A 17,198-nucleotide genomic window follows, 5' to 3' on the forward strand; every position below is an offset into this window, starting at 1 on the left:
CAATTCTACTCGTATGCACCCGTATTCGTACTCGTACAATACACAGCTTTTAGATGTATGTACTATTGGTATATACACTCCAATGATCAGCTCTTAGCAGCCCATGTGAGTCACCTAACACATGTGGGAACCATCATTTGGCAACTAGCATGAAATATCTCATAAAATTACAAAAATATGAGTAATCATTCATGACTTATTTACATGAAAACAAAATTACATATCCTTTATATCTAATCCATACACCAACGACCAAAAACACCTACAAACACTTTCATTCTTCAATTTTCTTCATCTAATTGATCTCTCTCAAGTTCTATCTTCAAGTTCTAAGTGTTCTTCATAAATTCTACAAGTTCTAGTTACATAAAATCAAGAATACTTTTAAGTTTGCTAGCTCACTTCCAATCTTGTAAGGTGATCATCCAACCTCAAGAAATCTTTGTTTCTTACAGTAGGTTATCATTCTAATACAAGGTAATAATCATATTCAAACTTTGGTTCAATTTCTATAACTATAACAATCTTATTTCAAGTGATGATCTTACTTGAACTTGTTTTCGTGTCATGATTCTGCTTCAAGAACTTCGAGCCATCCAAGGATCCGTTGAAGCTAGATCCATTTTTCTATTTTCCAGTAGGTTTATCCAAGGAACTTAAGGTAGTAATGATGTTCATAACATCATTCGATTCATACATATAAAGCTATCTTATTCGAAGGTTTAAACTTGTAATCACTAGAACATAGTTTAGTTAATTCTAAACTTGTTCGCAAACAAAAGTTAATCCTTCTAACTTGACTTTTAAAATCAACTAAACACATGTTCTATATCTATATGATATGCTAACTTAATGATTTAAAACCTGGAAACACGAAAAACACCGTAAAACCGGATTTACGCCGTCGTAGTAACACCGCGGGCTGTTTTGGGTTAGTTAATTAAAAACTATGATAAACTTTGATTTAAAAGTTGTTATTCTGAGAAAATAATTTTTATTATGAACATGAAACTATATCCAAAAATTATGGTTAAACTCAAAGTGGAAGTATGTTTTCTAAAATGGTCATCTAGACGTCGTTCTTTCGACTGAAATGACTACCTTTACAAAAACGACTTGTAACTTATTTTTCTGACTATAAACCTATACTTTTTCTGTTTAGATTCATAAAATAGAGTTCAATATGAAACCATAGCAATTTGATTCACTCAAAACGGATTTAAAATGAAGAAGTTATGGGTAAAACAAGATTGGATAATTTTTCTCATTTTAGCTACGTGAAAATTGGTAACAAATCTATTCCAACCATAACTTAATCAACTTGTATTGTATATTATGTAATCTTGAGATACCATAGACACGTATACAATGTTTCGACCTATCATGTCGACACATCTATATATATTTCGGAACAACCATAGACACTCTATATGTGAATGTTGGAGTTAGCTATACAGGGTTGAGGTTGATTCCAAAATATATATAGTTTGAGTTGTGATCAATACTGAGATACGTATACACTGGGTGGTGGATTGATTCAAGATAATATTTATCTATTTATTTCGGTACATCTAACTGTGGACAACTAGTTGTAGGTTACTAACAAGGACAACTGACTTAATAAACTTAAAACATCAAAATATATTAAAAGCGTTGTAAATATATTTTGAACATACTTTGATATATATATGTATATATTGTTATAGGTTCGTGAATCAACCAGTGGCCAAGTCTTACTTCCCAACGAAGTAAAAATCTGTGAAAGTGAGTTATAGTCCCACTTTTAAAATCTAATATTTTTGGGATGAGAATACATGCAGGTTTTATAAATGATTTACAAAATAGACACAAGTACGTGAAACTACATTCTATGGTTGAATTATCGAAATCGAATATGCCCCTTTTTATTAAGTCTGGTAATCTAAGAATTAGGGAACAGACACCCTAATTGACGCGAATCCTAAAGATAGATCTATCGGGCCCAACAAGCCCCATCCAAAGTACCGGATGCTTTAGTACTTCGAAATTTATATCATGTCCGAAGGGTGTCCCGGAATGATGGGGATATTCTTATATATGCATCTTGTTAATGTCGGTTACCTGGTGTTCACCATATGAATGATTTTTATCTCTATGTATGGGATGTGTATTGAAATATGAAATCTTGTGGTCTATTATTATGATTTGATATATATAGGTTAAACCTATAACTCACCAATATTTTTGTTGACGTTTTAAGCATGTTTATTCTCAGGTGATTATTAAGAGCTTCCGCTGTCGCATACTTAAATAAGGACGAGATTTGGAGTCCATGCTTGTATGATATTGTGTAAAAACTGCATTCAAGAAACTTATTTTGTTGTAACATATTTGTATTGTAAACCATTATGTAATGGTCGTGTGTAAACATGATATTTTAGATTATCATTATTTGATAATCTACGTAAAGCTTTTTAAACCTTTATTGATGAAATAAAGGTTATGGTTTGTTTTAAAATGAATGCAGTCTTTGAAAAACGTCTCATATAGAGGTCAAAACCTCGCAACGAAATCAATTAATATGGAACGTTTTTAATCAATAAGAACGGGACATTTCAACCTGTCTTCTTAATTTGTAGCACATTGATGGCTGGGCTACATTTCGTTTAAGATATCGTCAGAGATTTCTTCCCAGAGCAAGCCAGATGTTTAACACTCCTGAGTTTCCACATGAGGTGGTTAAAGCAAGTTCTCGATGGACAATTATGCCATCTGGATTCCTGGCTCAGCTTGCAAACTTTAAAGAATTTTGGGGATTAAGTCAGAAGGAGAAGGAGGAGAGGTTGAAGAAAGATGGATTATATTGCTACCTTGCGTCTGTGTTAATGAGTTCGCAAGGTCAAACTTGCGACCTTGCGTATGTGCAAAAGGTAGCAAGGTCTATCTTGCGACCTTGCGTATGTGTACATGATTGGACTCAAGGTTTAATGATAGCATACATAAACCAAAATATAGATTATTATTACACATAACATAGATAAACTTCTAGAATTTATTACAACGAGAAGATATGACATAAAAAACATACAATAGGAAAATAAACCGAAACTTGGAGATTGGTTTACTAATTATCGCTCCCTAGATTGTACGTTGCATAAAACTGAGACTGATAAGCATGAAACGCTTCTTTGTCAGTGAGTTTCTCCTTACCCTTCTTCGACTTTGAAGTTGAGGCCGATGTTTTTACTACCCTTTGCGTGGTTGGTTCACCAGTTCGATCAACTGAAGATTTGCACGTATCCCTACCATGACCTGGTTCTTTGCAACGAGTACATGTTCTTACTGTTTTTTCAGTGTCTTCACCTGTTGACGGATGACGTTTTGTTGATTTTGGGCGTCCGAGAGCTCTTTTCGGCTTAATGGGAGGGTTTACAATTGGTAGGACGTTGGGCCCCGGATCCGACCATTCAGACCGATGGGGCAAAGGAAGGATGTGTTCCATATACGTACTTATACAAATTTCTGTTGTGAACCAATGAGATACAAATTGAGTAACATCAGCTACTCCAAACAGTCGTGTTGCTGTAATAACATGTCCGCAAGGTATGCCTGATCCCTGCCACTGCCCACATGAACAAACTTTATCTGCTAGATTAACGAGGCCATTTTTTCGTCCATCGCGCACTTCTACTAGATTGTTTGTCGATGGAATTGCTTGCCATCTTCTTGACTTTTTCGTCCTCTTGGCTAGTTTATGTTCAGCATATGGAGTAACAGTTGAAGTAAGACTAACCGATTGGTTGCGATGTTTGAAATACCAATCTTGTACTGAAGCGCGAAAAAATTCCAATAACATGTAAACAGGTAGTTTTCGAGCATGTACGGATAGTGCATTAACAGACTCTACACTGTTGCTAGTAAGGTATGAATACCTAACATGTTCCGCTCTACTTCTAGACCATTTGTGGAACCCGACATCACTTAAAATTTTGTAAGACGCTTTCAATCTTCTTCGAAATACATCAAGATGATCCTCAAAATCCGACGCACGATAACCTTTGACCATTTTCCAATAATGCCATTCAAAATATTTGAATTTGTTCGATTTACTTTTAATGCTTGCAAACAAATGACGAGCGCAGAAACAGTGAAACGCTTCGGGGAACACGGTTGAAACACCATGTGCTATTGGCAAACCTTGATCCGAAATAAAAGTAAGCTCTGACATACGATCACCCATTCCCCAAGTCATCAAATGGTCTCGTAGGTTGCCCAAAAACCAATCCAAAGACGCGTTTGTCTCGCCGCCAGCAATTCCATAAGCCAATGGCAAAATTCCATTATTGCCATCCATCGCAACAGCAACTAAATTTGTACCCAAATATCCTGCCTTCAAATGCGCTCCATCGACGATGATTATCGGGCGACAATGTTGAACAAATGATTGAATCTGCAGGAATGAACAATGTTAAAACAAATATGTTTTTAATTTTTTAATCGATACGCAAGGAACGCAAAATTTAAAATATACATATTAAATGGTAATAGTGATACTTACAACTACGCCAAGGGAATAATAACACATCAGAAATCTATTTTCTTTGTCTGTGATCAAATTCGTTACGCTTCCGGGGTTGTGAATCTTAATGTTATGTAGGTAAATTGGAAGCATTTGGTACGACTCTTCACTACTCCCACGAAGCATCTGTAATGTATGACATTTGGCCCTCCATGCTTGATTGTAAGATATGCTGACACCAAATCGCCTGCCTATATCCGCACGTATATCGTTTGCTTTATATTCCCGGTTTGCAGATTTGAATGAATCCACAAGCATACTACCCAACACCTTTTTGGTTGCATGTTTATTGTTTCCCATAATTAGTGTGCGTGAGCATGTGTGTACGTCATGCAGTTTCTTTACCATAAAGTTTTCAGTGAATCGTATTCTGTAAGCACTACATTTCTACTCACAGTTTGGCAACACACATTTAGCGGTGTATCGAGATTTGTCTGACTTTACAGGCTTTATTTGGAAGTTTTCTTCAAGACATTTTGTAAATAGGGTGTTTATAAACTCTTCTTTGTTCAAGAAAGTTTGACGGACTTTAATTAAATCTGACACCCTATACGTGGTTGGTATTTCAGTCGTCTGTTCGCGCTCTTCCTCATGCTGACTCAAAAGAGTTGGCATATTCCAGAACGGATCTTGCTTTTCTTCTTCATATTGGAATTCTGCGTCTCCGTCTTTTCCTCCATCTGAATCACTATCTTCGACAAGAGGTACCTCGAACGGGTGGTCTAATTCTTTAATTTTACATACGTTTTCAAGACCATAGTTATGAAAATCAAACTCTTCTGTGTTAGGAAGTGGCAATTCAGGTTCTTCCGCTTCCAAATTGTTGCTTGCAAGGTTTTCTTCGGTATCATTTTGTAGTAATAATTGTTGTGGTTGGTGTTTTGGTGGTTTTGGTGGTTTTGGTTTTTTTGGTGTGGGTGTTTCTTGGTTTTGTTGTAGTAGTGGCTGGTTTGTCGAGAATTTTGTTTCTGAAATCCGTTGTGGCTGATGCATTATTACTCTATCGACAATATAAATATCAATAGGAGCATTTACAATTGCATATTGTAAAAACTCTAGAAAGTCTTCATCATCATCAGTAATATCAAAAACTTGATTATTAAAAACGTATCTCATTGAAACAGCTGCATTCGGTGGGAATTGAATCTTTTTAAGAACATTTTTTAACAATATTTTTCGATTCATTGATTTTACGGGCGCAATTGGGAGTCTTAACCGAATTCTAAAACAATCTCGTGGAATATATATGGGTATGTTGTTAATGTACTCAAAAGAACCCCCACAACATATATTAACAACAAATTTATCATCATTAACACAATTCATAATGACAAAAATTAGTGAAAAAGTGGTTAAAATAGTACCTTAACGTGGGTTTAAGCTCTGCATTGAAAAATTTTGAAATATTTATGAGACTGTGATTTCAAAGTCTCAGGGTCAATCTATATATAGGGACAAAATATTATCCGTAAAAATCTATGATATCTGACGAAATCTTATCCACAAACTCGTATTTCTGATCAGATAAGGTCGCAAGTTCGCAAGACGCAAGGACGCAAACTTGCGCCTTGCGAGGGCAACTCGCAAGGCACCTTGCGTCTTGCGAGGGCAACCTGGCAAAAAAAAAAATTTTGGGCTCCAGCGCAAGAAACTTGCTGGGAATGGGCATTTTGGCTATAATCCCTAAAAATATTCCCACTTTTGTTGGGTTTTGTTATGAGAAGTACTTGGGCGGTTACTTAGTGATTGTGAATTTATGGAAAGTAAAGTTAGTGAGTGTGAATTTATGGAAAGTCTCGACCAAATACCAAGTATCTCATCTTATACAAGGTTCAGGTCAGAATATTGTTCATACATCCGTGAAAACCTTACATGTTACCACATGTTGCAAATATGTTTGGGTGTTGCCCGTGCCTTGGGTCATATCCATGATTGTCATGCCATACATGGTGGTTTCAACAGCTATAGAATACTTTTAGATAAAGATTTTGAGGCTAAGGTTGTTGGTTTTATTAATGATCCTGAATGTCTTCCTCTTACTATACATACCTGCTACATTGACCCAGAGTCTGAAAGGACCAAAACTGTCACACCGAAAAGTGATGTGTATTCTTTCGGTGTGGTTTTGATTGACGTGTTTTGTCAGCAGCACGCCGCAGATCAGTCCTGGCACTACCTGGAATTTCCGGAGATTCCTGAAATCGAGTATACACACTTTGATGATAATATATGCAAACAAATGAACTCAAAAGCATTGACCATTTTGTTAGAAACGCTTAATAAATGCTTGAATAATGAACGCGAAGAGCGCCCAGACATGGCTGAGGTTGTGAAACAACTTGAGGAAGCTTTATTTCTTCAATGGAAACATGAAAATCCGGTAAGCCCGTCATTTTTATTTGTATATTTTTCTTTCTGTTGTTCTGTGTTATTAGATGGGCAAATCCGGATCCAAGATATTAATAATCAATAAAGTTTTGAGAGAAAACTGACATCTTTTTTAGCCAATCAATTATTATGCGCATAATAGCCTCGTTTTTCTTAATAGATTGTTACATACGTAGTATTTATTAGTGGAGAAAACTAGTTCTAAACTGGTTAAGCCCAACGTATGCTTAGAAACCGGTGTCTGTCTGTATGTCTGTCTTGATGAATTAATAAGCAATCCCTCGAGCACTTGAATGCATGAACTTATTTTAACAAAAGTTCATTAAGAAGTAAGAACGTTCATTAGTGTCCTTTTTAGCACTTTAGCACATGAAAGCTACATGACTCATATTCTTTTTGTAACGTTACAGGAAATCATCAAGATTAGACTTGCTGATGTGAAGTTAGCCACAGAGAATTTTGCTGAAAAATACCTTATTGGATCTGGTGGATATGGTAAGGTGTATAAAGCAAAACTTCCCATTTACGGTTTTTTAATTTTGGAAATCCAAAGGATGAATCAAAAGGAAATTCCTAAGAAACGCAACCTTTTTGTAAAGTTCATTTTTGGAGGGAAGAACAAAAAGGAAATTCCTAAGAATGAATCTCCTAATAAGGAATGTCCTAAGAAACACCACACTGTAGCAATAAAACATATCTTAAAAGATGAAAATGGGCAAGGTAGACAAGGATTCTTTCTAGAAATTGAAATGCTTCGTAGGTGTAAGCATCCCAACATAGTGTCACTTATCGGCTATTGTGATCAAGATTCTGAATTGATCCTTGTATATGAATTTGTTCCAAATGGTTCCCTTGATGATTATTTAGGAAGCATAAAAAAAGAAACTCATCTTAACTGGGTTAGTCGGATTAAAATTTGCCTCAATATTGCACATGGGTTGGATTATCTACACATAAAGGTGAGTGATGAAGAAATGATAATACATCGTGATATCAAAAGTGCCAACATATTATTGGGAACAAATTGGGATGCCAAGATTGCTGACTTTGGGCTCTCTAAGTTCTACCGTGCGAATCAATTGGCGAGCACTATCTTGACAGATAGAATTGCAGGCACTAATGTGTACTTGGATCCTGAATATTCAAAGACGGGTAAATTAAAAAAGCAATCAGACATATACTCATTCGGAGTTGTTTTATTCGAAATATTCTCTAGAACATTGGCCTATGAAAAAATTTACACCGATGAAAATAACAAGGGACTTGCAGCGGTAGCACGTAGGCGCTTCTCCGAGGGAACACTAATGGAAATAGTAGACCCAGAAGTAATGGAAGAAGCTGAGGAACGCTGTTTTGGTCTGAAGGTGGGACCTAATTGACATAATTGATAAATCGTATAGTCAAACAATATGCACAACACATAAGTTCAAGAGTCCATCCTTTTCTAAAACCAATTGGTGATAGAGAGACTTCCCCTTTTTGACTTATATGCATACATTTATTTTTGTCCATGACCGATGTGGGATAACTTCCCAACACGCCCCCTCACATCGAGGCGTGGAACGGTTGTAGAGATGGCAGCAAGAAGAAGGCCTGACTCAATCTCTTTGTAGCGACGGCGGCACACACATGGTGGCCTGACTCGGACTCGCTTTGGAACAAACCGTCCACCTAAGCTCTGATACCATGACAGAATTGATAAATCGTATAGTCAAACAATATGCACAACACATAAGTTCAAGAGTCCATCCTTTTCTAAAACCAATTGGTGATAGAGGGACTTCCCCTTTGACTTATATGCATACATTTATTTTTGTCCATGACCGATGTGGGATAACTTCACAACTAAGGAAACATTTGCAATTCAATGCATACATTTATTTTTGTCCATGTCTCTGGAAACATTTGCAAAAATTGCAATTCAATGTTTAGCGGAAACTCAAGGGGAGCGACCAAAACTCACAGACATCACTAAGGAACTTGAAATTGCATTAAACCTTCAAGTAAGTCAATGCTTTAAATCCAATACAACAATTATTTTCTCTCTATGCTTGACCTCTAAACAATAAGTCAATAAATTTTTTTTATGTTAAAGTTGATAAAATAGTTAAACAATTGAAATATGCCCGGTGTAATCAATACCTTTTCTAGAAAATGGTTAAGCATACAAAGCTAAGTTAACACTAAATTATGGGCTTTAATCTCACAAAAAGAAAGTTGATGTTAGACTGGAAAAGTGCATGGATTATTCTCGTTATTAAATTTTTTATTATGTATTACTATATTTGTCTGTTGTATCAGTATCGGTTTTGTATCTTGTTTGAACTTCAAACCCGTTTATTTATATAACTGTTTTTTTTGTCAGTAAAATAAAAATGCTATTTGTCTATTTGGATCCCTGGTAGAAGGTCTTTTAAAACGTAGAAGATGAAGGTTTAGAGAATGGTCCAGATGCTTTCATTCAAATTTCAGAACTTACACAGATAACCCTTTATTTTGAATCTTTTTGTATTGATGATCTTTAAATGATAAATCATTATAGTCTTTGTTAAATTATATATGATTTTCTATAATGAACAAGCAACAGTGAATTAATGTATAAGCTTTCATACACTTTAAAACGACAAAGATAAACTTATAAATTGTAAATGTTCAAACTAAAAATTAACGAGAAGCTATTGGTGGTTAGTAACAAAATATCATTTATAGCCGTATGAAATTTTATTTTTGATTTAATAAAATTTAGTGTTACTATTTAATAAGTATAAACTATAAACTAATCATCTAAATGTAACCAAAATACAACATATTTATCTTTATGTAAAATTTCAAGGTGGACATTTATATGGAAGTAAATTGGAGGTCGATTTTGTTAATTATGTATACATAATGTAAGTCAACAAACACTCACTTACATTTTGAAACACTAACAGATATTAAATGAAATGAAAAGCTTGCAAGTTTTCTCTATATGATGTCTTTACTTTCTGTAGAATTCTTTACACTGCCATATAATAAAAACTTAGAGCAAATTATCATGTGATCAAGTATCCCATGGTTGACAGGAAACGCGCAAGGACATTCTTGAATTTTCACTTGAGGACATGCAATTGGCCACCGAAAACTTTAGTGAAAAAAATTTGATTAAAAAGGAAGGATTTGGGATGTTATATCGAGGAAAAGTTCCAAATGACATTGGATATAAATATCCAGTCATTTTAAAGGTCACCAAATCTTCAGAAGAAATTAATTTTCTAACAGAGCTTGAAATCCTCTTTGGACATAAACATAAAAATATTATCGGCATTGTTGGTTATTGCAAGGAAAAGGGTGATAAAATTATCGTTTATGAAAATGCATATAACGTAAATACTCTTGATAGTCATGTGAATGATGTTAGTCTTACATGGACAAAAAGACTTGAAATATGCTTAGGCCTTGCAAACGGGTGAAAATTTCTTCATAAAGGTTTTGGAAGACAACAATCAGTTGTACATAGAGACATTAAAAGTGTTAATATCGTACTAAATGGAGATTGGACTCCAAAAATATGAGGGTTTGGGTTTTCTTTGATGATTCGTAAAAGTCAAGAGATGGAATATTTCGTCAATGATCCCGACTATTGTGATCCCGTGTATTGTGATCCCGTCTACTTGAAAACTGGCTTTTTAACTAAAGAATCTGATATTTATTCTTTTGGTGTGGTTTTATTTGAGATGTTAAGTGGAACACTTGCATGTGTAAAGGATTTTAGAGAATCTAAGCAATTTCAAGACTTCTTAGTTGATGAGATTGTTTTAGAGGGTATTAAGGAACAAATTAAAGCCAAATCGCTAGCTACATTTGGAAGGATTACCTGTCAATGCTTGCATGAAAAGCCAGAAAAACGACCTAAAGCGGATGAAGTATATATGCAACTCAAGAAAGCATTAGATATCCAAGTAAGATTTCACAATTTACAATTTCTCCATATTTTAACGAATTAAAATGATAGTCATAATTTCTAAATAAAATTGGAACTATCTAGAATTAAATTAACATACAAAAAGTGCTTACAAATTTTCACGTGATGTATTTAGTAACAAATCTTTTCAGGTGTTGAGCGATAGATTGATTGTCAAAAAAGATTTGTATTCGATGAAACTCGAAGGAGGAGGTAATCTGAGTGACCATATCGTCACCTTTAAACGATTAGTTTCGAAGTTGTCCGATATAAATGAGATTATGAAAGAAGAGGACTTGGCACTATATATGTTGTCATCATTACCCAAATCGTACAAATGATTTGTGGATGATATGTTAACAGGAATCACCAGTTTAAAACTTAAAGACGTGCTTGAGAAGTTAGGCGACAAGAACTAAATAAACGAGAGCTCTTATGTGTGAAGATCCATTAGCTATACAGGTTCTCAGAATTGTTTTTAAATTTTCAATGTGACAGCTTGATTATTCTAAGTGGTTGTTATTAAAGTTAAATTTGCTGCAAGTATTTTTTTTGTGCACATTTTTTCGTAGATAAATACAGAAACGCAGATGAGTGATTGTAGTCAAACCACATTTTTTTGTGCACATTTTTTTGTAGATAAATACTAAATGCAAAGCAGGTAAGTGCTTAGTGGCATTACCATACACGCCAGCAAATGTGGTTAGTGGTTACATGGTAGACCTGTTATTATTTCGACGTAATCATCTTTTGTCAGCCACCTCTGAACATCATGATCTCTGATGTTCATGACATGTAAATTAAAAGCCAGAAAACAAACATGTAGTTAATGATCGGACAGTTTAACAGAGAGCTATGAATTTTCAAAATTGATTTTGTTTTGGAGAGATTTTTCTATGCAAACTTTTATATTGGAGGGCAATCTGAAGCAGTCCAATTATTTTCATGTTTAGAACATAAGTTGACTATGTTGACTTTTTGTCAAAAAGTCAAAGATCGAGATATTATTGAGATTCATGATTTCGAGATTCAGGTATAGTTTTCAAAATCGATATCTAAATTTAAATTGCGTTTAATTTGAAGTTTAGACCGATGATTTACGCATGAATTTTGCTAGTACCCGTTCGTTCCTTGATCTTCTCAAGTGGCATTGAATTAAGCAATTTCTAATGAATGATGTAGAATACTAATTATTCATGGAGTGATTGTTCATCATTGGATAGGTTTAATTTGGCTTTATTTGAATTTTTTGATCAAAGACTTTCTTGAAAATTTCATGAGATTCTGTTATTTTTAGGTATTAAAATACGTTACAATCAAATTAATGAATGTTTTAGAACAATTGTGTCAGTTAATCTCCCGTTAATTAAGAAATTTGATGATTTTCTAGAAATTTCATTTCAAATGTTCTTGAGGAGTTCTTGGGGCTCAAATTGATATTCAAACATAATTTGTTGTTATATCTGAATCACTTAAGTTTCGGTGTGTTTTTTATTTTCTCGGAAAATTCATTTAACATACTTTTGTCGGAAATTACAATTCCATAACCAACTCTAACAAACTACCACAAAAATCGGACACAAGGTTGAGCCAAACCCAAAAACCTTAGGTCACTTTGTTTGATCTGTAGACTTGGTCACATGCACTAGTTAGCTCACTCAATTGTCCTAACTACAACTCTCGATAACCGGTCATCGGGTAAACCGAGGTTCAACCAAAAACCGATCACAAAATCTAAAGCACCGTTTGGTTGAAACTTGAAAGAATGGTTTTCGAATGAATGAAATGTGTCAAGGGAATTGGAATTCTAAGGAATTGGAATCCGAAGGAATTGGAATCCGAAGGAATTGGAATCAGAAGGAATTGAAATCCGAAAGAATTGGAATTGATAAATTCCATGTAATATGAAAAGATGTGCTTTTTTATTTACAAGAAATGAAATTGAATTCCATTTTAGAAAATAATTAAAAAGTTATACAAAAAGTTTTAGGTTTTAAGTTTTCGATTTCATTTTTAGACTTGCATTTCAGTTTTAGATTCGCTAACCGAAAACGCGTGGCAAAAAGGCGCGTCAAAAAGCGCAGCTAAAACGCACGTCGGAAAACGTTCGGTGAAACCCCAGGCTGAAACGCCGGGCGAAGAGCGTCACGATAAGCGAGTCGAAAAGCATGTCGGAAAAAAAACGCCGCGCAGAGGAAGCAAGCGAGAACGCGCCTCGAAAAACACACGTCGAGAACGCACTTCAAAACAGGTCGTCAAAAACGCGCGTCAAAATGAACAAAAAATATAAATGTAAATATTTGAGGTTGTTTTAATATTTCATAGATTTAATATTGAAGAAATCCAAAACCACCAAAATCCTGAAGGAATAAATATTCCATAGATGAAGAAATCTCAAGATTTAAAAAAATTTGATTTCTTGCTAAATATGTCAACTAAACGGAGTGGTGTAAGAAATAAAAGTGCAATTCCATCAAATTCCCATGAGATTATGTGAACCAAGCGGGGCCTAAGTTTTTCGGGAAATCAAAACTCACGAGAATTTATTCTCAAAAACTGAATCAAATCAAATCATAAAACTAGCTTCTCGGTGATTTCCACAATCAACTCATATCGCATTTCGATTTCTCAAGAATTTAACAAGAAAATTTTCTCGGTAAATCAAGTTCCCGAGAAATAATTCTTGAAAAAGGTGTAATTGTGACTTTTAAGGTTACCGAAACCGTGGTGGAAAATAACCGGATACCAAGTTACGGGCATTAGTTCTAAATTTAAACCATTCTGAAAATTAAGTACTTTCTTGATTGGAGTATCAGATTACAACTCACACCTCTAACACATAGTAAAATATCTAAACCTACCCACACACACCATTATCTTTCAAACTCTCCCCAAGCTTCCAGTCACCATTGATGGAACCTAAGCTAGTAGATTACAGAGTTTCCTAATTACACAAATTAAAGGGAGCTATCGAATTGTAATCATAAGTAATCATTCGACTATTGATACGACTATTGATAGTTTATATGATTACATTTCCGTATTACAATCTTCATATTATTCATTGCTTGGTTACTTCTGACTCCCTATTAAACCTAGAGGAGAACTTTGAGCCAAATCGAATCAAATGAGACCATTAATGAGCCAAATTACTTTCATTTAAAACTGTGGTTTAAGAACTTCGTGATTCTGCCATGTTTAACTGTAACAAACATATGCAATGTGCTTAGTTTCATCCTCTATGCGCACAGAAGACAAAAATAAATTGAAAAAAAAAATCAACAGGGAAATAGTTTCTTGCCTGAACTCCCTTTGGCTTTTATACATCCAAAAGTGCTCAGTTGTATGTAATCCGGGTTGGGGTACAACCAACCACCCCAAAGGCACAAAATCACCCCCAATACATTCGTTTATTAGGGCTCTGAAGTGCAAATATGCATACACGCCCTCCAAAACCCTCAAGTTCAACAGACCGAGAGATGCAGCTTATTCGGGATAAGTTAAAACGGTTCTTGAAGAACTACACTTAAAAAAGATCAGTTAGCTTTATTTGGTTTGGGGATCTTCTTATAGTCATAGTTGTTTATGTCAACACTCTGCTGCAAAGCCTTCAACAAAAACAACCCATTGATAAGCTTCACAAATATATATATATGCAGAAATTAGTTCGAACAGGTAGGGTAATATGCAAAAATTAGTTCGAGCATAACGAGTCAGGATCGGCTGGGCTACCCACAAACACTTTCAAGTATTTTTGTTTTAAATATATGAGCATATAACTGTTGAATTACAAAGATGATCTAAATCTAAACATTCATAAAAAGTGACTTCATATTTTTATGCATATGAATACAATTTAGTTCACTTTCACCTGCTTGATCTATTTCCTTTTATGGACAGAAGTTTTTTTTTACCCATTTATAGTGTAAAGATGAAACATTACCCAAAACGGCCAATTTGTGTAAACAAGGGTCAAGCCACAACCTATAGTATATATAGAATTAGTTTATAGAATGTCGTGTCACCTTTAGCTCCTCCTCAAGAGATAGGTTTTTGGGCTTGTAAGCTTCAATCGGTCCCGTTCTTGAAAGAGCTTTTTTTGTTTCAAGAATCTCCCACTCTTGGTCGTCTTTCACCTTAGCTATATCCTTGCTGAAGTACAAATATTGACATTGCTAAATACAAACTAACTGAATGAAAGCAAGAGAATGTCACTAGCAAACTCCCTTTTTGTTGATACGATGAGTAACACGATTATTTAATTTTTAAGTATTAGCAAATGATGACTCACCTGCCCTGCAAGAGATGACCAAACCCAAGTGCTCCAAAAACAGTGAGTGAGATCATTGGAAGACCGTATCTAATAAATGGCCCTTTTCTTCCCCATCTTTTGAACCCTGAAGCTGAATTTTGAACTTTATCAATATTTTTAGCTCCAAGTTTATTAGCTTTATCAGGTTGATCCATAGTTGTTCCAACTGTTGTCATCCTTAGATACTGCAAACATGGGTTAACCCACCACCTATAATGTATAAATGATTAAGGGTATTTATAGGATGTCGTATCACCTTTAGCTCCTCCTCAAGAGATAAGTTTTTAGGTTTGTAAGCTTCAATCGGTCCTGTTCTTGAAAGAGCTTTTTTTGTTTCAAGAATCTCCCACTCTTGGTCGTCTTTCACCTTAGCTATATCCTTGCTGAAGTACAAAAATTTAAATCAATAAAATACGAACTAGCTGAATGAATATGAGATTAATGTATAACGGGCTTTAGAATCAAAGCAAGAGAATTTCACTAGCAAACTCCCATTTTGTTGATACGATGAGTAACACGATTATTTAATTTTTAAGTATTAGCAAACGATGAATTACCTGCCCTGCAAGAGATGACCAAGCCCAAGTGCTCCAAAAACAGTGAGTGAGATCATAGGAAGACCGTATCTAATAAATGGCCCTTTTCTTCCCCATCTTTTGAACCCTGAAGCTGAATTTTGAACTTTATCAATATTTTTAGCTCCAAGTTTATTAGCTTTATCAGGTTGATCCATAGTTGTTCCAACTGTTGTCATCCTTAGATACTGCATAGTTGGCATGAAGTATAATGGCGTGATGAAACATGATGCTCAATGTCAGATACACATATCACCTATGTACTTTACATATGCATTTATTAGTACTTACATAAGAGAAGCTGACTGTTTGAGATTTAACATCTACCGGTAGTAAATGAGTGTACAGTTTGCCCCAGGCATTAATTTATTAACAAATCCTTTTTTAGAATCTCAAGACCATAAAGTAATGTAAGTCAAACAGAAGATCATATTAATCAAATTTTTGGCAAACTACAGAATTCTAAGAGTACTCAAATGGTCATAATAGAACATAATGGACCAAATACATATATATCCACAAGCAAACACACAACACTTGCAAGGAAAAGAGCAGATTCTAGAAGGGCACTAGGTTGAAACCATAAATTGGTAAGTAAAGCGGTTTACTTGCATAAGAACTTGTTTCCATTTTAGTCCAAAATCAACTATTTCGATTTCAGGGTGGTTCCTGAGCCTAATAGTGGTAAATGAAATCATGTTTATAAGAAAATTGATAGTTCAAAAGAAAATAGCATCATTAAAAATCAAGTTAAAAGTTCATAACCTGGATCAGTTACTCGTGCATCAAGTCTTGAAATATAGAAATCAATTTAATAAATCATCTTCACAAAACTTTAGAGACTCAAAATCTCTTTCAGTCAGATAATGGATTATTACATATAAATTATAAACCATACATATTTGGTGACTAAGAAAGCACACAAGATGTTTGTTAATATGCCAATGAGAAGTTTATAATTGTAGACCAACTGTAAGGAGCTTACAACCAGTAAGCATCATTATACATAAACCTTACCATCTTTGTACAAAAAATTATAATAAAAAACTAAGAGCCCTAATCATGTAACCAATATTACATCTATGCACTAGCAAGAAATTATTAAACTACAGCGCAAAGCATATAAGTATTGATTTAGTTATTGCAAAATCAAACAATTACAAATTAAAGACCCTACCTCAATTACTGTTCACGAATCATCTGCGGAGCTGAGAAATGAGAAATCCACAACTCTGCGAATCCTTAAATCAATTGATAAACTTCGTTGATTATTTATTTATTATTGAAATGGTAAAGAGATAAACATCATTGATTATTTATTTACTATTGAAATGGTAAAGAGGATAATGAGAGTATACTAGGGGTCCACCATTTAGTTTCAAATCGAATAAATCAAATATCGAATCTAATTTTTTAAATGAT

At 34.5% G+C, this 17,198-nt stretch overlaps 1 protein-coding gene and 1 long non-coding RNA gene across 4 annotated transcripts; one reads left to right on the top strand and one right to left on the bottom strand.

The window, feature by feature from the left end:
- The first annotated feature begins 8,837 nt into the window (after window positions 1-8,837).
- On the top strand, window positions 8,838-11,348 carry LOC139844576 (uncharacterized). The gene is made up of 3 exons (XR_011758012.1): window positions 8,838-8,949; window positions 10,012-10,887; window positions 11,042-11,348. It is a non-coding gene; the product is annotated as an uncharacterized lncRNA (long non-coding RNA).
- Window positions 11,349-13,674: 2,326 nt separating this feature from the next.
- LOC139843330 (uncharacterized) lies at window positions 13,675-17,081 on the bottom strand. Of its 3 annotated transcripts, XR_011757523.1 has the most exons (7): window positions 16,954-17,081; window positions 15,759-15,964; window positions 15,458-15,584; window positions 15,181-15,386; window positions 14,915-15,041; window positions 14,191-14,409; window positions 13,675-14,091 (listed from the first exon to the last, which is right to left on the bottom strand). XR_011757523.1 is itself a non-coding variant. In XM_071833406.1 (6 exons), exons 2-6 carry the CDS (start codon window positions 15,953-15,955, stop codon window positions 14,281-14,283), a joined length of 786 nt encoding a protein of 261 aa, XP_071689507.1. In that variant the 5' UTR covers window positions 15,956-15,964; window positions 16,954-17,081; the 3' UTR covers window positions 13,675-14,280. The 3 variants fall into 3 exon arrangements, 2 of the variants coding, with proteins under 2 accessions (XP_071689507.1, XP_071689508.1); XM_071833406.1 differs by having other exon boundaries at window positions 13,675-14,409; XM_071833407.1 differs by lacking the exon at window positions 13,675-14,091 and having other exon boundaries at window positions 14,270-14,497.
- Window positions 17,082-17,198: the final 117 nt, after the last annotated feature.

The sequence above is a fragment of the Rutidosis leptorrhynchoides genome, chromosome 4 (assembly GCF_046630445.1).
Source record: "Rutidosis leptorrhynchoides isolate AG116_Rl617_1_P2 chromosome 4, CSIRO_AGI_Rlap_v1, whole genome shotgun sequence".
NCBI lineage: Eukaryota > Viridiplantae > Streptophyta > Magnoliopsida > Asterales > Asteraceae > Rutidosis > Rutidosis leptorrhynchoides.

Excerpts from the sequence above, each read along its gene's own strand:
- LOC139843330 (XM_071833406.1), bottom strand. The coding sequence starts at position 15,955 with ATGACAACAGTTGGAACAACTATGGATCAACCTGATAAAGCTAATAAA. Across the intron at positions 15,585-15,758 it reads GGTCATCTCTTGCAGGGCAG|CAAGGATATAGCTAAGGTGA; the intron begins GTAATTCATCGT and ends TTTGTACTTCAG. Across the intron at positions 15,042-15,180 it reads GGTCATCTCTTGCAGGGCAG|CAAGGATATAGCTAAGGTGA; the intron begins GTGAGTCATCAT and ends TTTGTACTTCAG.